General features: G+C 43.5%; 1 protein-coding gene and 4 non-coding genes across 5 annotated transcripts; all 5 read left to right on the forward strand.

Annotated features, from left to right (window-relative positions):
* The first annotated feature begins 1,244 nt into the window (after positions 1–1,244).
* dkc1 (dyskeratosis congenita 1, dyskerin) lies at positions 1,245–25,434 on the forward strand. The gene is made up of 16 exons (XM_055643829.1): positions 1,245–1,351; positions 2,854–2,897; positions 7,890–7,976; positions 8,524–8,615; positions 10,361–10,545; positions 10,770–10,834; positions 11,660–11,786; positions 14,349–14,479; positions 14,785–14,928; positions 15,541–15,661; positions 16,135–16,253; positions 19,315–19,418; positions 19,982–20,030; positions 22,146–22,283; positions 22,740–22,859; positions 24,111–25,434. Exons 1-16 carry the CDS (start codon positions 1,336–1,338, stop codon positions 24,168–24,170), a joined length of 1,602 nt encoding a protein of 533 aa, XP_055499804.1. The 5' UTR covers positions 1,245–1,335; the 3' UTR covers positions 24,171–25,434.
* Positions 11,168–11,403, forward strand: LOC129702448 (small nucleolar RNA SNORD17). Its single transcript, XR_008724389.1, has one exon. It is a non-coding gene; the product is annotated as a small nucleolar RNA SNORD17 (small nucleolar RNA).
* LOC129702443 (small nucleolar RNA SNORD83) lies at positions 13,470–13,545 on the forward strand. The gene has a single exon (XR_008724384.1). It is a non-coding gene; the product is annotated as a small nucleolar RNA SNORD83 (small nucleolar RNA).
* On the forward strand, positions 14,586–14,723 carry LOC129702447 (small nucleolar RNA SNORA36 family). The gene has a single exon (XR_008724388.1). It is a non-coding gene; the product is annotated as a small nucleolar RNA SNORA36 family (small nucleolar RNA).
* LOC129702445 (small nucleolar RNA SNORD83) lies at positions 16,299–16,374 on the forward strand. The gene has a single exon (XR_008724386.1). It is a non-coding gene; the product is annotated as a small nucleolar RNA SNORD83 (small nucleolar RNA).
* Positions 25,435–25,663: the final 229 nt, after the last annotated feature.

Here is a 25,663-nt window from a genome sequence, read left to right on the forward strand (position 1 = left end):
GAGGCCCTCACAAGGGTCTCCTCAATATCCCACAGCTCCGCTCATGCTCTCCCTACTCCCAGTCGCTACAGGGACAGAGTCCCCCTAGTCAGGGACAGAGTTCCCCTAGTCCTCACCTTTTACCCCATCAGCCGTCGCATAATCCTCCGATATTTTCGCCATCTCCAACGGGATCCCACATCTTCCCATCTCCTCCACTTTCTGCAGAGACCTTTCCCTCCGCAACTGCATGGTTAACTCATCCCTTCCCACACAAACCAACCCCTCCCCAGCTACGTTCCCCTCCAACTGCAGGAGATAAACACCTGATCCTATACCACCTCCCTCAACTCCGTCCAAAGACCCCAGTGCAGGCTCAGTGATCGTTTCGCTGAACACCTCCGCTCAGTCTGCCTAAACCTACCTGATCTCGCAGTTGCTAAACATTTAAAATCCCCCTCCCATTCCCACACTGACCTTTCTGTCCTGGGTCTCCTCCACTGTCAGTGAGGCCCAGTGCAAATTGGAGGAACAGCACCTAATATTTCGCTTGGGCAGCTTACACCCCAGCGGTATGAATATTGACCTCCAATTTCAAGAACACCTTGCTCTCTCTCTCTCTCTCTCTCCCCATCTCTCCCCCTTCCTGGTTCACTGACCAGACTGACTGTCCCCCTGATTACATTTTATCTCTGTGTGCTTCGTTGTCAGCTTCCCCTAGCTAACAATGATCTATTCTACATTTTCCTTGATCCACTTTGGTGTGTCGTTTTCACACCTTACCCTTCCTTATCTCTGGATCTCCCTGACTCTCAGTCTGAAGGAGGGTTCCTTCTCTCCAGAGATGCTGCTTGTCCCGCTGAATCACTCCACCATTTTGTGTCTGTCGAGAATAGTTGACATGCGCGACCATGCTCCGCCCCCCCCGCTCTGGGCCGCCGGTGATTGACATGCGCGGCCATGCTCCGGCCCCCCGCTCTGGGCCGCCGGTGATTGACATGTGCGGCCATGCCCCGCCCCCCGCTCTGGGCCGCCGGTGATTGACATGCGCGACCATGCTCCTCCCCCCGCTCTGGGCCGCCGGTGATTGACATGCGCGGCCATGCTCCGCCCCCCCGCTCTGGGCCGCCGGTGATTGACATGCGCGGCCATGCTCCGCCCCCCCGCTCTGGGCCGCCGGTGATTGACATACACGACAAACGCCCCGCCCCCCCGCTCTGGGCAGCCGCTGAATGACATGCACGACAAGCCCCGCCCCCCGCTCTGGGCCGCCGGGCCGGGGCATTGTGGGCCGGGCGGGCAGGGACCTGCGCAGACGGAGCCGTTGCTCGTTCATTTGGCCGGAAGAGCGGGAAGATGGCGGATGGCGACGGTAAGTGCTCGGGAGCGCCGGCTGAGCACAAACGAGCCAGTCAAGAGTCTCGGCAAGGCAGGAACTGTGGGCGTAGGATGCAGGGAGCCGCTGTGTAACGTGGGCCTCTGGGAGGTTGCAGCCTGGAAATGTGGGCACAGCCAGGCCGGCGGTTGCAGCCCGGGGGCCGCCGTGGTCTTGCAGCTACCGTCACGGTGACCGTGCACTCCGCGCGCCGCCCCCTCGCCTACACGATGCGACCTACCTTTAAATCTGCAATCTCAGTTTGGGAAGGTGCTTGCATTGGCGTTTTCTCAATTACATAGAGTACTGTTTGATAACGGGCAATGTTTTGGCGGCACAGTGGTACAGCTGTGCAATTACTGCCTCAGCTCCAGCAGCCCTGACATACTTGCGTGTACTTTTCCCTTAACCGCTCATGTTTCCACTCATACCCCCCCAAAGGCCTCCAGGTTGTTTTGTTAATTATGCATTGTACATTGTCGGGTGGAGGGGGTTGTGAGGAGAATAATGGGATTAGTGTAAATATGTGCGCAATGTACAACTAGATTTAGGTACAGAAAATCTAAATCGCCAAATTGCTGCCATTCAGCATTGGTTTTGTTGGGAGTGCGGAGGAAATGGTGATTTTTGTTTCAGATTGTGGCATTTGTTATCTTTTGCTTTTAGGTTATAATTGAATTCACCACTAAATGGTGCCTATTGTTAATCTCTTGTGGATTATTTTCTTCAGTTTCCCCTCCTTGTTTTCAGTTTCCACGCTTTGATCTCCACAGATTGTCCATTTTGGCAACATCAGAGATTTTCCAAAGGGATCAGCATGCTCTGATTTACTGTGTGATCATATCATCTTCCCTATAGGGCCATTTTCTGCCTTCCTGTGCCTCAATTTTTACCAAGTGAAATCGTGATTTATTTGTGTTACTTCTGGTTTAATATTCTCCAATCAGTGCCCAAAATTTTTCTGCTCTAGATAAAGCAAACAAGAATTAGGAGACTGCTTGTCAGAACATATTAGTTCAGTTGACTTTGGGATGCATATGGTACTGAAATTGAAATTTTCAGGTAACCAGCCTTTCCAGTCATGCACTGCAGAATTTCTGGCCCTTTTTGCTACTCTTATCGTCAGATTTTTGTTCATCTCCAATTTGCACCTCCCTGGACGTGCCTTTTATAATTTTCTAACTGTTGCCATTGGGTATTGCCAACATTTGTGTCCTGTGGTCCCCGCTGTGACACATTTTACTTTTATTTGACCGAACAACCACCACATATTTGTGCAGTTTAAAACTTGTTTCACGTTTCATCGGCCTGTAAGTGACTATGTTTGTCTCTGCAGGTGGTATCTGATCTGTTATAGTTACACCATTTAGTGTCTTAATTTCAAGAACCTTGCCTTGAGTTGGCATTTAAAAGATTGCACTAAAATATACCAAAGTAGATATGTATGCAGTAAAGCATATTTAACTTGTTTCTTAAATTGTTGTATTTACGTCTTGCAGCATCTGCTAAGAAGCATAGAAAGAAATCTATGGAAACTATTGGGGTATGTATTAAACTTTGGCTCTCGGGTGTCTATCTACACGTGCTTTATTATTTTGTTACCATTTTGTTTTAAAGCTTTAATGTACAACTGAAATGATGTGAACTTAGCATTCTACTTCAATTTTGTTCTTACGCTATTCTGCTTGGAAAAGCTGCAATGTGTAGCCTTTGTTGTATGCTGAGTGGCTCTAATCCAGACATGTTGACTGGGGATTCTGCAATGCAGTGATTTAATGAATTTGCAATGAAAGCTAACATACCATTCGCTTTCTTTACTGCCTGTTGCACCTGCATGCCTACCTTCAATGACTGGTGTACCATGACACCCAGGTCTCGCTGCATCTCCCCCTTTCCCAATCGATTTAATGTCTGTGTTTGGACTGGTCCTGCCAATATTTCTGTCTAATATTGATAGGCAATTGTTTTTTGTTTCACAAATCCTCTTTATCTGAGAACATTTGTATGTTTCTCAGCCTTTGGCAAAAACAGGAAAGCAGACTATTATGTAAATGGTGGCCGATTGGGAAAGGGGGAGATGCAGCGAGACCTGGGTGTCATGGTACACCAGTCATTGAAGGTAGGCATGCAGGTGCAACAGGCAGTAAAGAAAGCGAATGGTATGTTAGCTTTCATTGCAAAAGGATTTGAGTATAGGAGCAGAGGTTCTACTGCAGTTGTACAGGGTCTTGGTGAGACCACACCTGGAGTATTGCGTACAGTTTTGGTCTCCAAATCTGAGGAAGGACATTATTGCCATAGAGGGAGTGCAGAGACGGTTCACCAGACTGATTCCTGGGATGTCAGGACTGTCTTATGAAGAAAGACTGGATAGACTTGGTTTATACTCTCTAGAATTTAGAAGATTGAGGGGATCTTATAGAAACTTACAAAATTCTTAAGGGGTTGGACAGGCTAGATGCAGGAAGATTGTTCCCGATGTTAGGGAAGTCCAGGACAAGGGGTCACAGCTTAAGGATGAAGGGGAAATCCTTTAAAACCGAGATGAGAAGAACTTTTTTCACGCAGAGAGTGGTGAATCTCTGGAACTCTCTGCCACAGAGGGTAGTTGAGGCCAGTTCATTGGCTATATTTAAGAGGGAGTTAGATGTGGCCCTTGTGGCTAAGGGGATCAGGGGGTATGGAGAGAAGGCAGGTACGGGATACTGAGTTGGATGATCAGCCATGATCATATTGAATGGCGGTGCAGGCTCGAAGGGCCGAATGGCCTACTCCTGCACCTAATTTCTATGTTTCTATCCCTTGACCCATTCACAACCTTCATCTTTGTAGTGTTCATATGTGGTGCGCAGGAGTTTCCTCCATCAAATATTGGTTATTGAAGGTGCAGTGCCCAACTCAAACTCTGTTCCATGGTTGGCATTTTTGTGTCTGTCTAGTATCTGCTTGTAAACAAAAGGCTAGAAACCAGGAACTGCTGATGTTTTACAAAAATGACACAAAGGGCTGGAATAACTCAGTGGGTCGGGCAGCATCCCTGGAGAACATGGTTATGTGACGTTTCAGGTCTGGGCTCTTCAGGCTCCATGGATCTGGCAGAGATCTGTGGAGTCAAGGGATATGGGGAGAAGGCAGAAATGGGATACTGATTGTGTATGATCAGCCATGATCATGTTGAATGGCGGTGCTGGCTCGAAGGGCCAAATGGCCTACTGTCTATAGGATAAAATAAAGTTGTCTGTTTTGGGTCTGGGTGATTTAGGCTCAGAGCTGCGAGAGAGAAATGTGGAATGCAAGGAGCCAACAAAAACTGAGAATCTAGTGCACCCTGAAATCCTGGTGGGGCCCCAAACTAGAAATCGATAGGAAAGTCATGTACAAAATGGCAATGCAGGCAAGTGTTGAGGAAACATACTGGTGGAGGTAGCGTGTCCGGATTCTTAATAGTTTTCGAGTAGCAGTGCAGTGAATCACTGGGTCGGCGGTGACAGAGGGTCTTAGAGAACTCCCATGGTGAGAGGAGGAAAATTACTTTAAAGTAGACATCCCTTGAGGAGATTTTGCAGTGGAGAAATACAATGTAGAAACAAGGAATTACAGATGCTGGTTAACAAAAAAAATGCACAAAGTGGATCAGGCAGTATCTCTGGAGGACGTAGGATGGTGACGAATCAGGTTGGGACCCTTCAGGTCTGACCTGTTGAGTTACTCTGCCGCTTTGTCATTTTATAATCAAAAGGCTCATCAGATCGGCTATTCCTGTGCTTGGATGCTCTCTGAACAATCACTACGGCTGTCTGTTTGAACCTTTGTAAATTCTTTGAATTACAATCCCTGTTCAACCTATCTGCTCACCATTCTGTGTGTTTTACTCCAGATAATAGCTACGGTACATTCCTATGTTGATCTCTTGCGTTTATGCTGGGTGATCAACAGCTCTTGCTGCTTCTGTCCTGTTGCATTGGTTGCCTGATATCACTCCAACCAAAATTGCACTTGATTATCAATATCTAATTTTAAAAAATTCCCAAGCCTCGCATATTCCATGATACCTAACTTCTTTGATTAAGTTTTTGCCCTGAAAATTCTGCATAGGTTCAGTCAATCGTATGCCTAGGCACTAAGGATTGGCAATGACCTGGTTTCATTCGTTTTGTGGTGGGTGTTGAGCACCTTGCGCAGATGGCCAAAGTTGGAGCCTGGAGTGCATGGTGGATGGTTTTTCAGGGGGTGTACATTCCCTATAGCTTAGCTTCTCACTGTTTCCAATGGCGATCCACACCATCCTGAAAGCTGCTCCATTATTTGGACCACAGATTGCTTTGAGTCTGAGGATAGTACAAAGAGATCTTGTCACAGAGGAATGTTAGAATTTTACGTTGGGGGGGAACATTCACTTTATCCATGAGCCTCATAATCTTGTCATCCCTCTGTTTCCGTGCTACAAAGAATAAAGTTCCAGCCTGTCTAACCTTGCCTTGTAACTCAAGCCCTGATAATGTCCTAATACAATACAATGTATTTGTTGTCATTTGAACCTCATTGAAGTTCAAACGAAATTTGGTTTCTGCAGTCATACAACAAGAAAAAGAACCAAGACACAACACAATTTATACAAACATCCATCACAGTGAATCTCTTCCTCACTGTGATGGAAGGCAAAGTCTTATCTCTCCCCTGCACTCCCCTTTCTCCTCCCGATGTCAAAGTCAAAGCCCCAGGCAGGCGATGGTAAGTAAGTCCCGCGGCCATTAAGGCAAGGCCGCGCTCCGGGTATTGATGTTGGAGCCCCCAGCAGGCGCTAGCACGTCTTGCAGCCATTAAAGCTGCGCCGGACGATGTTGGGCCCCGCTCCAGGTCATTTTCAATCCCGCAAATCGGGCGGGAGAAGTTGCTGTTGCAGGAGGTCCAAAAAGCGGTCTCCCACCAGGGACCTGCGAGCTCCCGATGTTACTGTCCACTGGGCCTAATGAACCTCTTCTGAGCCCATTCCAACGTAATTCTTCCTATAGCTGTGCAGTGTGTTCCAACTTTTGTACTCTGCCCTTCCCAATGCCAAATGCAGCCTTTGCTGCACTGATTACTGAAATAGCCTGAAAACTGTATCGAGACTATTAAACACTCCATCATCCAAATTAAGCTCAATACTACATAGATTTGGGGGTAGACAAAATGTTTAAGAAGGAACTGCAGAAGCTGGAAAATCTAAGGTAAACAATTGCTGGAGAAACTCAGTGGGTGCAGCAGCATCTATGGAGCGAAGGAAATAGGCAACGTTTCGGGCCGAAACCCTTCTTCAGACTGATGTAGTTCATTATGTGTGCGTACACACACTAAACTGCTTTGCTTACATATTCTCTTGTGCTGTTGCAAGTTAGAATATTGTTCTGTTTGAGACGTATGACAATAAAACATTCTTGACTTGCCAATTAAGGAGCCATGCACCTGTATTCCCAGATCTGTGCTGTAATGAACTCCAGGGCTCTACCACTTACCATGCAAGTCCTGTCCTTGTTTGACACACAAAAGTGCTACACCTCGCACTTGTCAGAGTTAAATTCCATTTGCCATTCTTTGGCCCATCTTTACAACTGTCAGTGTACAGGTACAAGTGCTGCAGGGATCAGTCTACTGCTGTTATGTACATTGAAGGCAATGTAGCTAACATTGTCAGTAATTATGCAGAATGCACAGTGTCACCTAATTGTATTCTACAGAGATGCTGCCTGACCTGCTGAGTTACTTGAGTATAAGAGCAGGGAAGTTCTACTGCAGTTGTACAGGGTCTTGGTGAGACCTCACCTGGAGTATTGCTTACAGTTTTGGTCTCTTAATCTGAGGAAAGACATTCTTGCCATAGAGGGATTGCAGAGAAGGTTCACCAGACTGATTCCTGGGATGGCAGGACTTTCATATGAAGAAAGACTGGATAGACTCGGCTTGTACACGCTGGAATTTAGAAGATTGAGTGGGGATCTTACAGAAACTTACAAAATTCTTAAGGGGTTGGACAGGCTAGATGCAGGAAGATTATTCCCGATGTTGGGGAAGTCCAGAACGAGGGGTCACACTTTAAGGATAAGAGGGGAGTCTTTTAGGACCGAGATGAGAAAATCATTTTTTACACAGAGTGGTGAATCTGGAATTCTCTGCCACAGAAGGTAGTTGAGGCCAGTTCATTGGCTATATTTAAGAGGGAGTTAGATGTGGCCCTCGTGGCTAAAGGGATCAGGGGGTATGGAGAGAAGGCAGGGATGGGATACCGAGTTGGATGATCAGCCATGATCATATCGAATGGTGGTGCAGGCTCGAAGGGCCGAATGGCCTACTCCTGCACCTATTTTCTATGTTACTCCAGTGCTTTGTGGCTGATTGTAAACCAGCATCTTCAGTTCCTGGTTTATGACATTTCTCCCACCCAATGATGTTCTGCTGCTGTTTTGGGTGCATTTTTTGTACTGTCCCGGTATATATTATGACATCGTTTGCGGCTGGTGCAAAATTAATGGCGTTTCAAAATGTCTTCCATTTCCAGGACATCCAGCAAGCAACGGATTTTCTAATTGCACCAGAATCAAAGACAGTAAAGTTAGACACATCTCATTGGCCATTGTTGCTGAAGGTAAGCTCATCCACATGTGTGGATGTAATGTAAAGTTGGATTGTTAGTTTTAAAAACTAACTTTTATGAAACTACGATGCCATAGCCCTTGAACTAATGTTGCAAACTTGTGGAGCTCTCCTGTATGTAATTTGGCTGCAGCATTCACCTGTATATTAATTTTGTTTATTGCTTCTGGAAGACATGAAGAGGACATGACTTCAGAATTAAGGGACAGAAGTTTAGGGGTAATATGAGGGGGAACTTTACGCAGAGAGTGGTGGCGGTGTGGAATGAGCTCCCAGTGGAAGTGGTGGAGGCAGGTTCATTGATATCATTTAAAAATAGATTGGATAGGCATATGGATGAGAAGGGAATGGAGGGTTATGGTATGAGTGCAGGCAGGTGGGACTAAGGGGGAAAAAAAAAATTTGTTCGGCATGGACTTGTAGGGCCGAGATGGCCTGTTTCCATGCTGTAATTGTTATATGGTTATATGGAGGGATTTAGGAATACTTGAGCTCATTACTGGATACAAGTTATCTTCATTATAATCATTGTATTACAGAATTTTGACAAACTTAATGTACGAACGGCCCATTACACCCCCATTCCGAATGGCTGTTCGCCTCTCAAGAGGGAAATTGCTGACTACGTAAGGTAAGTTCTACACGGAACAAAACATTTGCACATCTGAGCCACCCATTCGGTTTGTGAGATGCTTGATGACAAAATGATTTTGATGTTAGTTGCACAACGTCTGGAATGCGTTTTGCATGGATATTGCAACCAATGAAGCTGGATAATTTTAGCTGTTTTTTGTGTTTTCTCACTTCATCCACCCGCAACTTCACGTTTTTCAAATTTGCATTGTCTTAAAATCGGCATTTGATGTCTTTGATTATATTCTATAATTGTACCTCAGATCTATGATCCAAATAACAAATAATCTGATTAACTGCAGCAAAAGAACCGTATTTCCCGGCAATGAAAACGCACCTGCGTGGAAGACGCACCCCCAATTTAAGTTGCCAAATTTTGAAAAAAGGATGGCGGGATAGGATCATGGGTTTGTTTTAGTCCAGGGGTCGGCAACATCGTCTGCCTGCCCCGGGACTGGCTGCAGTTCCCAGGTCTGGCTCGCTTGCTTCCCAGCTCGGCTCACTTGCCCCAGGTCGGCTGCGTGCCCCGCAAATGGCGGCAGTTTCCAGGTCTGGCTCGCTTGCTCCAGGTCTGGCTGCAGTTCCCAGGTCGCCTGCGTGCCACGAGATTGGTTGTAGTGCCCAGGTCGCCTTCCCCGGGACTAGTAGAGAGAGAGCCCGGGACGGAGCAGCCAGCCTTCCACCCACCTCCACCTGTGTGACGAAGGACACCAGGGCGGCAGAAGGCACTGAGGTGGCGGGCGGTTCGGCTGTCCGGTCCTGGAGGCCGCTTGCAGCCACCCGAGCTACTTCCCTCCCCGGCCACCATGCTGTGGCTTCTCGCCTGGAGCGCCGCGGAAGCGCGAGTGAGTTGCTGGCATGATTCCCAACCCCCCCCCCCCCCCCCCCCCCCCCCCCACCTTCTGAAAGCTCCTGCCCTCTCCGCAACTTTACCCCAGGCGACCCAGCCAATTTGTGGAGCCCAGGCTGTGCTGATCCGGGCTAGACTCCCCACACGCTGTGAAAGGAACTATAATTGTACCTCAGATCTATGATCCAAATAACAAATAATCTGATTAACTGCAGCAAAAGAACCGTATTCCCCCCCCCCCCCCCCCCCCCCCCCCCAGCGGCGCTGTCCTTTTACAGCCTCTTCCCATCAGCTTCCAGCAATGAGGGATAGACTTGGCTCAGTACAGCAACTTCATTCTTGATAGCCAAGTCTATCTTTCTTGGCTAAACCTAACCTTCGGCCTCCATGACAGGTAAATTTCTGTGCCCTGTTTCTGGGTAAAAAATACCGTCTTCATTGCCGGGATATATGGTGATCTTTTCTCATCCTCTTGATGTGACTGCATACTCTTGACACTGTTGAATCCATTGGATTTAGTTATGTTGTTATCAAACTAGTCATTGCCATGGAACCACAAGCAATGTTACCTATTGCCTCTCATCCCTTATGGGATCTGAGGCCACTACTGTTCCTCATCCATGCATTGCTCATTGACAGCATTATTTCGATGTCCCACATTTCTTGACTGTCATTCCTTGGGTTGCTGCCATATGCAACTTGAATTTTCATGTCCTCCATATTGGCAAAACAATTATTTCTCTCTAAACGAAACACACTTAACTGAGCCACATTATTTGTAACCAGTGCCCTTCTGATTTTCAAACCTTGTATATCAAAGGCACTATTTAAATGGTGCTGTCATTAATTAACTATTGGAAAAAAACAGGTAGATACCGGTGATATCTTGGCAGGTCTGGATTCATTAACCTTGATAAGCCAGCAAACCCGTCTTCGCATGAAGTGGTAGCATGGATACGCAGGATTCTGCGAGTGGAAAAGACTGGTCACAGCGGAACACTGGATCCCAAAGTTACAGGCTGTTTAATTGTGTGCGTAGAACGAGCAACACGACTAGTTAAATCCCAACAGAGTGCCGGTGAGTGGATTTCTTTGCTGGTCTGTTTGCAAAACTTTGTGTTAATGTTTGTTTTACAGATTACCAATTTCTCATATTTGCTTATACTGCGAACAACTAATACTGATTGAAGTTTCAACTTAATAATAAAGGGAAGGGGTCTTATAAATGACCTTCTCAAACTTAATTTGAGATACAGTAACTGACGTGGCCTCTCCTGACAACTCTTTTGCTGTTAATTGTAGGCAAAGAGTATGTGGGAATTGTTCGGCTGCACAATGCTATTGAAAGTGAACTTCAGCTTAGTCGGGTGAGTATTTTGAATCTTAAAAAAATAATTGCAGATCAAAAGCCTAGTTTGTTTGAGATTCTGAAGTTGTCTGGCGATATAATACATGGGTATATATAGGTTTTGTGTGGCTACTGTGAACTGATTTCAGCAAATTACTCCAACATAATGTTGGGGAGTAATTGGGCCTCCGGGGATGAATAAAGTTTTATCGTATCGTAAATGTGCTTCAGTAGCACGATTGAAATTCCCAATTTGCCTACATCTCAGTATTCAAGTTTTCTCATATCGTTGATATTTTGTATATGATTGTCATGTTATATCAATAATTGATTGGGCTTTGATATTGTGTACGTGAAATGATGAATAAGTTTATCCATTCGCTGAGAAAAGCAAACCACTTGCTTCACTGCATGCTGATTCCTGTTTTAGGGTCAGTGTGAATTGCATCTATCTTGTGCCATATCATCTTGGCGTTCTGCTGAGAAGTTACTGGTGCCTGATTAGATGTATGTGAATGCGAGATGGTTTGTCAGGATTGGCAGCATTTTATGCTTCCACTCTTAAAGATGAGTGATATATCTGATCACGTCCATAAGTATTTCTAAATGAGTTTAACTGAGTTAACGAGGAGGTTTCTGATTTTTCCACTATGCATGTTTAATGCTGTAGCTTTATTCGTAAACCGATGTAGTTGATTCTAAGTCCGCCCATACTGTGACATTTGGGGCAGAGACGAGTTCTTTAATTTTGTATGACTTCCGTAATAGTTAAAAATGAAAATGTTAACAGTACAATTATTGTTAATTCTGCTCAATACTAAATAAATTGTGTTCTGCGCTAAAGGGTTTGGAGATGCTGACTGGAGCCTTATTCCAACGACCCCCCTTGATTGCTGCTGTTAAAAGGCAATTAAGAGTGCGGACCATCTATGAAAGCAAACTAATTGAGTATGATCCAGAGAGGAGGTTGGGTAAGTTGATTTTTTTTTTATTGCCAATTTGGAGATAAGTCGTCTTTAAAACATTTAACATATGCCAAGTAGTACGCATTTTCCGTATTTTGTACGGAAATGCGATAAGAATCCGGATGTACGGATTTGCGTTATAAAATACGGATTTTTTTTTTTAATTGGCCCGACTTCCTGATTCATCTTGGTGCCTAAAAAATGCAAGGATATATTGTAAATTATAGCAGATTAAAACTTAGTATTTTAAATTTCGAGATTATTTTTGTAAGCTTTGATCTGCCTGTCCCGCTCCAGGTTTAAACGGCGCTGTCAGTTTAACTGGAGTGCTATTGCCTTTACACATAGCGCTATAGATCACAGACTGTTAGGGGGGGGGATAGAGGGAGGAAAAAAGAAAGGGGAGAGGGAAAGAGGAAGGAAGGAGAGAGCGAGGGAGGCTTCCAAAATGGCTTCTACATCATAGTCTGGTGCTAAAAGCAGCCCTTCAAATGGCAGTATACAAAGAGATGGCAATGAATGCACTGTCAAGTTAGGTGGTAAGAAGAGGTGTCAATTGGTAGCAAAGTTATGCATTCTTGCACATTTTAAAAAAAAAACACTTTTTTTCAGCAAAATGGCAATGTGTAAAAATACTGCTTTTCAGGTACTAGAATACTGAAATGGTCTGACAAAACTTGGCAGCTCTGATTTAAATGCACCTCGCTACAACAATTCTGATACTGAGTTACTGGAATTATGAGCAAAGTTACACAGAAGCTTGTTTATCAATGGGCAATATTATACTTCAGTATGGAACTGTCCTGGATTGCATTTGCCTTTAATGTCTATGTAGTCCTGAGGGCAGCACAGCTGCAGATATCCATGAAGTGAACCAGTCTGAATGACCACACAAAGGAATCTAGCCTTGCTCCCAAGCTGTCATGAAAATTTCTGACTGTTCTAGCCATTTGTTATGAATGGCTACTGGTCACTTGCAAATACAATTATAAATATATATTTCTTTGTGAAACCACCTGTTGACCTTCAGCACTATCGGATTTTAGGATATGTCTTAGAATTGGACATGGTTCAGGGAGATTGTTGCAAGCCTTGTATTCTAGGCACAATATTTCTGCCATGCTGTCCTAAGTCTTGCAATGAAGCAGTCATAGATCCTTAAAGGCAAAATTGAATCCTGTCCTAATATAGGCAAATCAATTTGGTTTCTATGGGCAAACAGGTTGGCATGGGCTGAAGGGACTTTTTCTCTGACGTGCAACATGGGGGGGAAAAGCCTTTAACCCAAATACATGCAAACCATCAAAACACCCATTTATTCAAATCCTGTAGATTCTGCTACACTGTCACTTTGAGAAAATCAAAGAGACGTGGATATGGTGGTTTAAAGCATTTTAAATTATGATATGACTCGGGCACTTTTTGTATCCGACCACTAAAGGCGTGGATCCTTCCATTAGATAGAATGCCATTAGTTTACTGGATAGGAAGTTGAAATACTGATGAATGGGTAGTAGGAGCCAAGACACAAGTGATGTAGTTTAGTATGAGGAAGCAATTGTATCATGACTGATGGATTAGCAAAGCATAGATATAGTTGCATCTGAAAGTAACAAGAATGATTTTGTGACTTTGATGTCACAAAGATCAATTGATAAAAATGATGTAAAAGATTTGAGCTGCTTTCTGGCCACATGATGCTAAGTTGATGAATTGAGCACACTGTGCCAAGATGACTCGTATCTATCACCCTTGACTGATGGCCAATGCACCATGTGAATATTTAAACATGGAGATTTTAAGCAACTCGGTAGTATCTGGTTTGGTTAATGCAAATGTAATTTTATAGTTTCAAATTTTGTTCCACTGGCTGCATTGGGTAAAGTGGAAAAAACAGTAAGCTTGGGCCTAGCGTACACAATGTTCTCATTCAAGGATCTGTTCTGATCAGGGCTCTATTGTTTCCAGGGCAAGAATACCTATTTCTGGTGCAGAGACTCAAGCTGTACTGTATTTTCTGGGTGTGGTCTTGATAACGTTTTGTGCTGTTGCAGCAAAACCTCTTTACCCATGTGCTTCATCCACCCTTACAAAACAGGTTAATATGCCTTTCATGCTGCACCTGCACATTTGTTTAATATACAAACATTATAGTGTCCCACTGTACAAAACCATTTGGCCTTTTTATAGCATTTAAAAAGTCTGTTCTCCCAAATAAAATTCATTTCATTTTTTTCATATATTTACCCAGTATAATCTTTTTGCATATTTTGTGAGCTTAGATGTAATGTTCTCTAATGAAAGGACAGTTACAAATGTAATTAATTAAATATCCAATCTAGTTTAAAAAAAAAATAATAATATATATATATATATATATATATACATATACATATACACACATACACACACATACACTAGCCTGAAAATGGCAGTTACTGTCATGCTTTTCTGCCCTTTGATTAATATTTTCTCCATAACATGGCTCCTTACCTGATTCCTTCCTACGGCATTTCATTTTAATGCTGTAATGTTTTCTGTACTAATTAACAAATGTTTCTGATTTAGGGGTCTTCTGGGTGAGCTGTGAAGCAGGGACGTACATCCGAACACTATGTGTACATATTGGCTTGCTGCTTGGAGTAGGTGGTCAGATGCAGGAGCTGAGGCGGGTGCGGTCGGGAGTGAATGGGGAAAAGGTAGGAATATCCCTCTAAAATCCTGTGATTTTGGATATAATTATGAGCCAGGTGATACCCAAATGATTTGCAGCTTGCTTGTGTCTAATTTTAATATTTTTTTTACCCCCAAAGTGTTGAGTTCAGTGCAGGGTCCTACTCCTGTTCTGGTAATTATACTTTGGGAAAGTGAAAGGCCAGGGGTTTTTGTACATGGTGGCTGTGTATGTGTCTGCTCCCACCAGGAGACCCCAGGCTAACAGTTGTATATGGTCAATGGTTTATTTTTGTGTTGGTAATCTTAAGTTCTTGCTCTATAACTTCAGGACAATATGGTAACAATGCATGATGTGTTGGATGCTCAATGGCAATATGACCACAACAAAGATGAAACATATCTACGGCGTGTCATCTTACCCCTTGAAAAGTTGATGGCAACCCATAAACGGATCGTTATGAAGGACAGTGCAGTAAGTAAAGGCGAATCTGCCTGTTTTTTTTCACCAACGAGACTGATATGGAGGACAGTGAGATAATTGTGGAGAATACTAATAGCAAAGACAGTTTGGATTGAGGTGTGCTGTGGGGCTCTTGAGAGCATTAAGGCTGATATTTCCATGAGGGCTTCAGGATCTATTCCATGTTATTCAGAATGGCAAGAGATGAGATTGCGAAAGCCTTGACAAAGATCTTTGCGTCTACTCCAGCCTCAGAGGAGGTCCCACAAGGACTGAAGAGTAGCTAATGTCCCTTTTTTTTTAGGAAGGGAGGCAGAGATAATCCAGGAAATTATAGGACGGTGAGCTTCATATCAGTAGTAGGCAAGTTATTGGAGTATTTGAGACAGGATTTACTACTCTCTGGAAGAGAATGGGTTGATTAGGAACAGTGTACACGGCAGGTCGTGGCACTTGGGAGGACAAATTTGAGGGGGAAATTTACAATGAATGGCATGACTCTTATTTCTCTATCCTATACCATTTTGTTAGTTGAAAGCATCATGTCCATGGTTTGAAGAAGTCAGAAGCTTGTTTCTAATCTTGAGTGATCTTATTGATGTCATTTCTTTCCCCCCCTGTCAGGTAAATGCTATCTGCTATGGTGCTAAAATTATGCTCCCTGGCCTGCTCCGTTATGAAGATGGGATTGAGGTGAACCAGGAAATCGTTGTCATTACAACAAAGGGAGAAGCAATTTGCATCGGTAATAGAACTTGAATTGATTGATTTCATTGGATTAAGAGAGATAAATAGAGCTCATGGGGCTAGTGGAGTTGAGCGATATGGGGAGAAGGTAGGCATGGGTTATTGATAAGGGATGATCAGCCATGATCACAATGAATGATGGCTCGAATGGCCTCCTGCACCTATTTTCTATGTTTCTATGGATATCATTAAAAAATTGTCGTTTAAAGTACGCGGGGACTACTCTCGAGCATGAAGGAGAGTTACAAAAACCTCGTAAGACCTCGTGTTGACCATGCTGCGAGTATGAGTCTAGAGCAAACTCTTCGAAACTCGCCAATTAAGTCGTCGCAGTGGGCCAGTCCCTTAACTGTTGCTCAAATGCTTCAGCGTTTGTCTGCACGAGTAACTCACAGACTGACATTTTTTAGTTTTGGTTAAAGATTCTTCAGGCTCAAGTATGTTAATGTTTTGGTTTTCCTCTGGTATTAGGTGTTGCATTAATGACGACGGCAGTAATATCGACATGTGACCATGGTGTGGTGGCAAAGATCAAACGTGTTATCATGGAACGGGACACTTACCCACGTAAGTGGGGCCTGGGGCCGAAGGTAAGCCACGTTTGTTTGGACCGTGGATGGGAACCAGGTGATCTAGCCACATGATGAACTGCAATGAACATTAGCACATTGTGCAAAGATGACTTTTACCTATCACCCTTAACTGATGGCTAGTACTTGGATAATGCATTTTATGTCAGACATTTATTTTTGTGATTTTGCTGGCTAATGTCTAACCAGAATTGCACATCAGAAGGTGATATGATCAGTTCTCTGCACTGCAGCAGTCCAAGATTGACTATTTGCCGTTAAACCTGAAAGATGCAAAATGGCAAAAAAAGATCGAAATGGGCGCTAGAAACTAGAAAAAAAACGACTACTTGGCAATCTAGGTGCTGCACTGTCAGGATTTCAGAATAGTTCCAGAGCTGATTATTATAGTTTTGCTGCATGTAATTTACTTGAAACCTAGGTGATTTAGAAGGCAAAAAATGGTGTTCTCTGTAGATCAGTGTTTCTCAACTGGGGTTTTCCGGAACGCTAGGGTTCGGAGAGAAACGCTAGAGGGTTCCGAGAGAGATAGTGATAAACTAGACCAGGGGTATCGCTAAACTACCGGCCGGTTGTAGCCAATCCAGCCCACGGGATGATTTCCCCAGAGCGGGCTGCAGCTGTCCTTGGTGCTGGGCATCCGGGCTCCCCCCGAGCCGCTGCTCGTGTGCGTGACCCACCTCCCTAGTCAGCCGCGCACTCCGTATATGGCGTGGGACAGGGGATTTAGGTTGTGCGGTGCAGCTGGGTGCTGGGTTCGAATGCTGTGAGGAAAAAAAACATTGTAGTGGTGCGGGTTGCGCGGTGGATACTTTTCTCTTTATGCTGTGTGGAGCAGCATGGAGGAGGAGAGAGAGACGCTTTGCGGTCAGCTGTGCTGGGCCCTTCCCAGTCTCCCGATCGTCCTGGAAACCCGCACTGAACGGGAAAGGCCACAACCCGGAGTCTCTTGGATGCCAGCGCTAAAATGGTGGCGGAGAAGTAGACCTAACAAAACAACAATTTGTTTTGTTAGGTCTACATTTGCGTCTGTTAATGTTCGCTCTCAAATGGTTTATTAATGGAAACCCCACTTTTTAAAAAGGGAGGGAGAGAGAAAAAATGGGGAATCACAGACCAGTTAGCCTAACACCGACCGGTAGTGGGGAAACTGCTAGAGTCAGTTATTAAAGATGGGATAGCAGCACATTTGGAAAGTGGTGAAATCATTGGGCAAAGTCAGCATGGATTCATGAAAGGTAAATCGTGTCTGACGAATCTTATAGAATTTTTCGAGGATGTAACTAGTTGAGTGGATAAGGGAGAACCAGTGGATGTGTTGCATCTGGACTTTCAGAAGGCTTTCGACAAGGTCCCACATAAGAGATTAGTATACAAACTTAAAGCACACGGTATTGGGCGTTCAGTATTGATGTGGATAGAGAACTGGTTGGCAGACAGGAAGCAAAGAGTAGGAGTAAACGGGTCCTTTTCACAATGGCAGGCAGTGACTAGTGGGGTACCGCAGGGCTCAGTGCTGGGACTCCAGCTATTTACAATATACATTCATGATTTGGACGAGGGAATTGAATGCAACATCTCCCAAGTTTGCGGATGACACGAAGCTAGGGGGCAGTGTTAGCTGTGAGGAGGCTGCAAGGTTACATGGATAGGCTGGGTGAGTTGGCTAATGCATGGCAGATGCAGTATAATGTGGATAAATGTGAGGTTATCCACTTTTGTGGCAAAAACAGGAAAGAAGACTATTATCTGAATGGTGGCCGATTAGGTTAAGGAGTTGCAACGAGACCTGGGTGTCATGGTACACCATTCATTGAAAGTAGGCATGCAGGTGCAGCAGGCAGTGAAGAAAGCGAATGGTATGTTAGCATTCATAGCAAAAGGATTTGAGTATAGGAGCAGGGAGGTTCTACTGCAGTTGTACAGGGTCTTGGTGAGACCACACCTGGAGTATTGCGTACAGTTTTGGTCTCCTAATCTGAGGAAAGACGTTCTTGCCATAGAGGGGGTACAGAGAAGGTTCACCAGACTGATTCTTGGAATCTCAGGACTTTCATATGAAGAAAGACTCGATAGACTCGGATTGTACTCGCTAGAATTTAGACGATTGAGGGGGTATCTTATAGAAACTTACAAAATTCTTAAGAGGTTAGACAGGCTAGATGCAGGAAGATTGTTCCCGATGTTGGGGAAGTCCAGAACAAGGGGTCACAGTTTAAGGATAAGGGGGAAATCTTAGGACCGAGATGAGAAAAACATTTTTCACACAGAGTGGTGAATCTGTAGAATTCTCTGCCACAGAAGGTAGTTGAGGCCAGTTCATTGGCTATATTTAAGAGGGAGTTAGATGTGGCCCTTGTGGCTAAAGGGATCAGGGGGTATGGAGAGAAGGCAGGTACAGGATACTGTGTTGGATGATCAGCCATGATCATATCGAATGGCGGTGCAGGCTCGAAGGGCCGAATGGCCTACTCCAGCACCTATTTTCTATGTTTCTATGAAAGGGTGCAGCTCCCAAAACAATCTTTGCCAAAATAGCATTTTTTTCTCTCATCACAACTTTCTTGTAGTCTATAACTGTAAGGTAATACCGATCATAAAAGTAATGCTTGCTAGGCAATCTTAAGAAAAATAATTCGGAAAGTGAAACACTTTGTAGTTATAGCAGAGTGAGAGGCATGCGAGCAAGTTGAAAAAAACGCAGGCCACGAAAGCTGTGGGAGTATGTGCACATGCACAACTGATCCGGCCCGCATGAAGTCACATTTTGCCCAAAAATGTGTTTGTCACCCCTGAACTAGACTGAGTGTGGACCTGTTGGGTCCCCCTCCCCAACGCAATATTCCCCCAGTAGCACTCACCTATACACACCGCTGGATGTTAAAATGGCAATCCTCTCCCAACGGGCTCAAAATGGTGGCGGGCCCGGCAACCCCCAACTCAGGGGTTCCCTGAGGCATGAACATTATTTCAAGGGTTCCGCAAGGGTAAAAGGTGAGAAACGCTGCTGATCATCTGGAGATTCAGATCGGTAACCAATGTTTTTTCATTATCTTGAAAGGCAAGCCAAAAGAAAATGATGATCCAGAAGGGCTTGCTAGATAAACATGGCAGACCAAATGGAAGTACTCCCGAATCATGGAGGAAGGACTATGTGGATTACACGTAAGAATTTCCTCACAGTTGTGATTTTTGCCACTTGGTGGTGCACTTGTATCACCACTGCATTATGAGCAATATTGCAGTTGAACCACTGTGTGGTGCACTGTAATCATGTGCAGTTACAGATTTTGTTCTTGAAACTGCTGTGTACAATTTTTATGTTAACACCTCCTAATGTACACCTGGCCCCATTTGATGAAAGTGCTGTGCTGAAATTACTCCAGTGTAATGTGATTGATATCTTGCTTCGGCTTGTGCAAGAATGATCTTTTAAAGCTGAGGACCAGCAGACAGTTATCCCTTTCCAGCCTGGAGTGGCTTCAGAGGGAGTCAGTCTGCAAAAGGAATTGGAATTGCAAGATTTCTGCAGTCCATTGTGGGGCTGTCGGCTTCAGCATTTCCTAACATATTAAGTCTGTGGTGGTAGTACTTATTTATCTTTCGGCTGCCACTGAGCATCGGAAAACTGCCCATTTGGAATGTGTTTGGTACGGCAACCATTTTCTTTCAAATGCCTCTTTCATATCTGCACTGATTTTTTTTGTTTCAATTTCCTTTCTTTCTAGTCCTGGAAATGTAGGACCTCGCAATACAGCACAAATCCAGGCAGTGAAGGTAAATATGAGGGGTTAACTTTAGCGCATTGCAATATTTCAGTCACTAATTCCAATTTAATTGTTTAATTTAGAGATATAACACGGGAAGTGTAGTTTAGAGATACACCACCGAGTCCGTGCCGTCCAGCAATCCCTGCACTCCTACACACTAGGGACCATTTACAATTTTACCAAAGCCAGTTAACCTACAAACATGTACGTCTTTGGAGTGTTGGAGGAAACCGGAGCACCCAGAAAAAAATCCATGCAATCATGGGGAGAACGTACAAACTCTGTACAGACAGCACCCGTAGTCTGGATCAACTCGGATCTCCGGCGCTCTTAAGGCAGCGGCTCAACTGCTGCGTCACCGTGTCCGGAAATTATAGGTAGACCCCATTTTGACACAAATTGTGATCGCTCATTCAACAATCCAGGCAAGATAGATACAAAGTAGAACTAGAATGGCAAAAGATGTTGACAAAAAAAGCTGTAGAAACTCAGTGGATGAGGCAGCATCTATGGAGCGAAGGAAATGCGCGACGTTTCGGGTCGAGACCTTCTGACATATCATTGATTATTTGACTGGTGTGGGTGGTAGGTAATAAAGGAATTTATAAGAAACTAGACCAAGCGGGACCCGTTGGGTCCCGTCCCCTCAACGTGTGGTTGCGTAACTCGCAGCTTGTGCAAAAACAATGCTCTGCAGGCTGCGTGTTGAAAACTGCGCAGCTGGCCGCGATGAGCAGAGCCATTGTGACATCATCAGCTCGTTAGCTTCAAAAAAGATCTCTGATTTGTGAACAATTTTAATTAAAAACTCAAGAAATAATGAATCAAATTTTCAGATGAGAAGTTTTTCGAGAGCATGAGGTGAATCTCTATCGAAATATGTAAAAATTTCACCGTTAGCGCGTCGTGTTTTCGAGCATTTTCGTGTTTTTGAGTATAGAAGCTGGGATGTAATGTTAAAATTGTACAAGGCATTGGAGAGACCAAATCTGGAGTATGGTGTACAATTTTGGTCGCCCAATTATAGGAAGGATGTCAACAAAATAGAGAGAGTACAGAGGAGATTTACTAGAATGTTGCCTGGGTTTCAACAACTAAGTTACAGAGATAGGTTGAATAAGTTAGGTCTTTATTCTCTGGAGCGCTGAAGGTTAAGGGGGGACTTGATAGAGGTCTTTAAAATGATGAGAGGGATAGACAGAGTTGATGTGGACAAGCTTTTCCGTTTGAGAATAAGGAAGATTCAAACAAGAGGACATGACTTCAGAATTAAGGGACAGAAGTTTAGGGGTTACATGAGGGGGAACTTCTTTACTCAGAGAGTGGTAGTGGTGTGGAATGAGCTTCCAGTGGAAGTGGTGGAGGCAGGTTCATTGGTATCATTTAAAAATAAATTGGATAGGCATATGGATGAGAAGGGAATGGAGGGTTATGGTATGAGTGCAGGCAGGTGGGACTAAGGGAAAAAAGTTGTTCGGCACGGACTTGTAGGGCCGAGATGACCTGTTTCTGTGCTGTAATTGTTATATGGTTATATGAGATGTGAATCACAGAAAAACACACAAATCCACACGCAAATACACCCATATCCAAGATCAGAGTTTTATATATATATTGATGTTGTGGTCTAATCTGGTCGGTTGCTGCATGGCTGCTTCTACCAATGCTGGATGCATTATGTAATGTGTTCCTGAACATTCTCATTGGGTGATTCACCGGTGGGGGTGGTGGACACGGTTGCTCTCCAATGATAGAGGATTTGTACTTGTAAACTCATTGGAATCTATCTTTTGAAAGCAGTGCTCCTAAGTTTGGGGCTTCTGGTTACTCTGGTCAAGTAAAGTGGATACAGGGCTTTAGGTCCATTCAATCACTCATTTACACCAATTCTATTTTATTCCCATCAATTCCCCCCAGAAACATAACCATAGGATTTGGGGGAAACCAATGCATTCACAGGGAAAACTACTCGCAGGAACTGAGGAAACAGATGTATTGCTGTTTTTATGCTGTGCTGTTCTGAACACTAGTCTGTAAAATTTGTACATTGGGGTTTGGTACATTGGGGTTTGGTGTAAGGTGTTGTGGTGTTTTAATGCTAACTCTACACTGTATTCTTCAGAGAAAGAGAGAAAGCGAGAGTGATGAGTCTGTGGTACCATCCACCCCTGCAACAGTAACATCCCAGCCAGAGCTAACTAAGAAAGAGAAAAAGAAAAAGAAGAAAGAAAAGAAGCAAAAGTTATTACAGGAAACACCGGTGAGTGTCTATGTTGCAAAATGGAAATTGATCCCTAACCAGACTGGAGAAGGGACCCGAAAAGAAAGAGTTAAAATTGAAGATTGATTGCTAAATAAAGCTAGAAAATCTTCAGCGGTCTTTAGATAAAATAAACTACGCTGACTTCGTCTCAATTTGTCCTCTTGCTTCTTTTGAGTTAATGTACCAGTCTAGGGCTTAATTACAGGAAACATCGGTGAGTGTCTATGTTGCAAAATGGAAATTGATCCCTAACCAGACTGGAGAAGGGACCCGAAAAGCCACCCATTCCTTCTCACCAGAGATGTTGCCTATCCTGCTGAGTTACTCCAGCTTGTAGAATAGCTCTGATCTCATTGAATGGTGAGGAATGCTCAAGAGGCCACTCTATAAAGACATTGCTAAGATGACATCTTGTATGTTTTAAGATTGTCAGTGGATCTTTCCTTTGCATAGGTGACAGTTGAAAGTCCTGAACCAATGACTACACCAGTTGCACAGGAATCCAGTCCAGAAGTTAGCAAGAAAGAAAAGAAAAAGAAAAAAGCGATGGAAATGGGGAAGTCTGGAACTGGAGTAAGTGCCATTAAAAGTCACTAATCATAGAAGTATTATACAGAGCTGCCAAGTAGTACGGATTTTCCGTATTTTGTACGGAAATGCGATAAGAATACGGATGTCCGGATTTGCCTTGTAAAATACGGATTTTTTAAAAATCGGCCCGACTTCCTGTTTCATCTTGCTGCTTAAAAAATGCAAGGATATAAAAAGTCATACTGTAACTCAAAATTATAGCAGATTAAATCTATTGGTATTTTAAATTTCAAGATCTGAATTATTTTTGTAAGCTTTGATCTGCCTGTCCCACTACAGCGCTGTCAGTTTAGCACGTGGGAATTTAAACGAACAGTGCTACGGCAATTAATGCACTGTCGAGTAAGGTGTGTCGAAGACATGTTAATTGGAAGCAAAGTTATGCATTCTTGTACTCTTACATGGGTATGTAACAACGCACATTAAAAACAAATTCAGCAACATGGCACTGTGTAGAAATACTGATTTCCTCAGCAAAATACTGATTTTCAGGAACTAGAATACTGAAATGCTCTGACAACACTTGGCAGCTCTGATTATATTAATGCATTAAGGCAGCCTTTTCTTGCTGTCAGGTAACAAGATACTTAATCATTTCTGAAGAACAAACTGCAGTAGTTAAAATGACATCTTGTATGCCATAGTTTGTATTCCAAGGATGTTTCAGGGGTGGGATATTGTGATGTATTTTGGAGGACGACAGCTGGTGCTAAAGATAGACAAGACGCTGGGGTGGTTCTTGGGGGTGAAAGAGCAGTTTGAGATTTGATGTTTAAAATATAGTGACTGCTGAGATGACTAGAGAGAAATTCTTCCTGTTAGTTGAGAGTTTCTAAAATACCAGATGGGGATATTTGAGGAGGGAACGTTTTAAAAAGTGGGTAGTAGTCACTTTGGTTTGAAAGTGAAAATTGGTATGTTTTGAAAATTGTTGGGTTTTTATAGGAATGTGAGGGGGAAATAGAATTTGTTTAGACCAATGGCTGCCTTCTGTGAAGTAATTCTTTGTGGCCATTTACTGTTTTTATGGAAATCAGCGAATATAGTTTTGTAATTGAACATAATAAATGTTGTCCTCTGTGTAAGTTGTGGATATTTATATGCTTGAGGATATAATCTTGAGGATATTTATACTGCTGACTTGAGGTTCTTGTAATTTAATGTGAAATCTGAAGCCAAATAGGCATTTGCCCTGTAACTGTTAATTTGTTAAATGGGAATGATTGCCTACAGGAGACTGAAAGCTCAAAAAAGAAGAAAAAGAAAAAGGAAAAAGCTGAAACGTGCGAGTAATGAGGTGCCTTGCATCTGGGTTTCTGTATCAGTGGAGAGAAGGCAGCTTCTGCAGGGCTGAATCCGATGAACAAGTACGGCGCTAATTGCTATCACGACAATTAGAAACGTTAAAGTTTTGCTGTTTGAATGGCTTTCATACTCAAACTTTGCAATTTTGTATGTAACTAGACTTGCCTCATTTGGTTTAATATCCTGTTTTAAGGATAACAGTCGAAGATTTGTGGATGCACTTATGTGCAGTGTGTTCATGGTTACTTCAGTTATAATGGTGCTTTACGTTGTGGAAAGAATATTTGAGGACAGGAGAGAATAACTGATTTCTTCCCCTAGTGACAGGAATAGCCAACATCTTGGTCAGGAGTATTTTCTATCGTTCCATTCCCTTTGCAAAAGAGGAGCTTTTTGTTTATGAATGAAGTAATACCTTATTGTCGCATGTGATGAGTTGCAATGAAATTCTTTTCTTGCACACCCACGGTATGCAAACGGTCACCACATCAAGGGCACTGGCAAAGTTATACCGTATCCCGCAGCACTGGGTTGTTCGCCCTCGCCGGGTGCTCCTTTCTTTCATAGAAAGTAGGTTCAGGAGTAGACCATTCGGCCCTTCAAGCCAGCACCGACATTCAATATGATCATCCAAAATCAGTATCCTGTCCCTGCTTCCCATATCCCTTGATTTCGTTAGCCCCAAGAGCTATATCTAACTCTTGAATACATCAAGATTGTTCACACACCCATCCTCCTCGTCTAAAGCAGCAATGTGAATTGAATAGTCACAGCATGGAACCTGTTTTCTGCAGAGAGCTGGAACCAATCAGTTTGTTTTTGTTCAAGAATTTGGAAAAATATGGGCCAGTGATGCTTATTTATGTTCATTTATTGGCATTTGGTTTACGTGAGGTCTAAATCCATTGGAGAATGTAACAGGCTACTACCTCCTACATTAGTTCACAGGGCTCAGTTCACCAAATAAGTTAGAAACGGCACCATGGAGACTTCGGGAATGAGTTGCCTATAATGGGATGAATTTGCAAAGTGCTACCAATGTAAATATTTTAACTATTTTTCTATTGGGGATCTAGGTTACTGTATTATGAACATTGTAATAAAACTGAATTTAAATGCAACATTTTGGGGGATTCAATTAACTTGTCCTTCAAGATGTGCTGTGTTGGTTTTGAGCCCATGGTACATTTAACTGTACAGTCTGATTATTGTAACAAGCCTGGTCATTTTTAAATAAATGGCTTCTTTCTACTTACTGTCTATGTTTTTGTTTGCCAGCTTGTCTTCCAATGCAACTTGTCCACTTAAGTTAGACACAAAAAGCTGTAATAACTCAGCGGGACAGGTACCATCTCTGGAGGGATAGGAATGGTGATGTTTTGGGTCGTGGCCCTTCAGACTGGGTAGGGATAAGGGAAATGAGAGAGATAAAGAACAATAATAATAAATTTTATTTATGGGCGCCTTTCAAGAGTCTCAAG

This window comes from Leucoraja erinacea, chromosome 12, assembly GCF_028641065.1.
Source record: "Leucoraja erinacea ecotype New England chromosome 12, Leri_hhj_1, whole genome shotgun sequence".
In the NCBI taxonomy this organism is placed as follows: Eukaryota; Metazoa; Chordata; class Chondrichthyes; order Rajiformes; family Rajidae; genus Leucoraja; species Leucoraja erinaceus.

Excerpts from the sequence above, each read along its gene's own strand:
- dkc1 (XM_055643829.1), top strand. Across the intron at positions 10,835-11,659 it reads GTGAACTTCAGCTTAGTCGG|GGTTTGGAGATGCTGACTGG; the intron begins GTGAGTATTTTG and ends TCTGCGCTAAAG. Across the intron at positions 20,031-22,145 it reads CACAAATCCAGGCAGTGAAG|AGAAAGAGAGAAAGCGAGAG; the intron begins GTAAATATGAGG and ends TGTATTCTTCAG.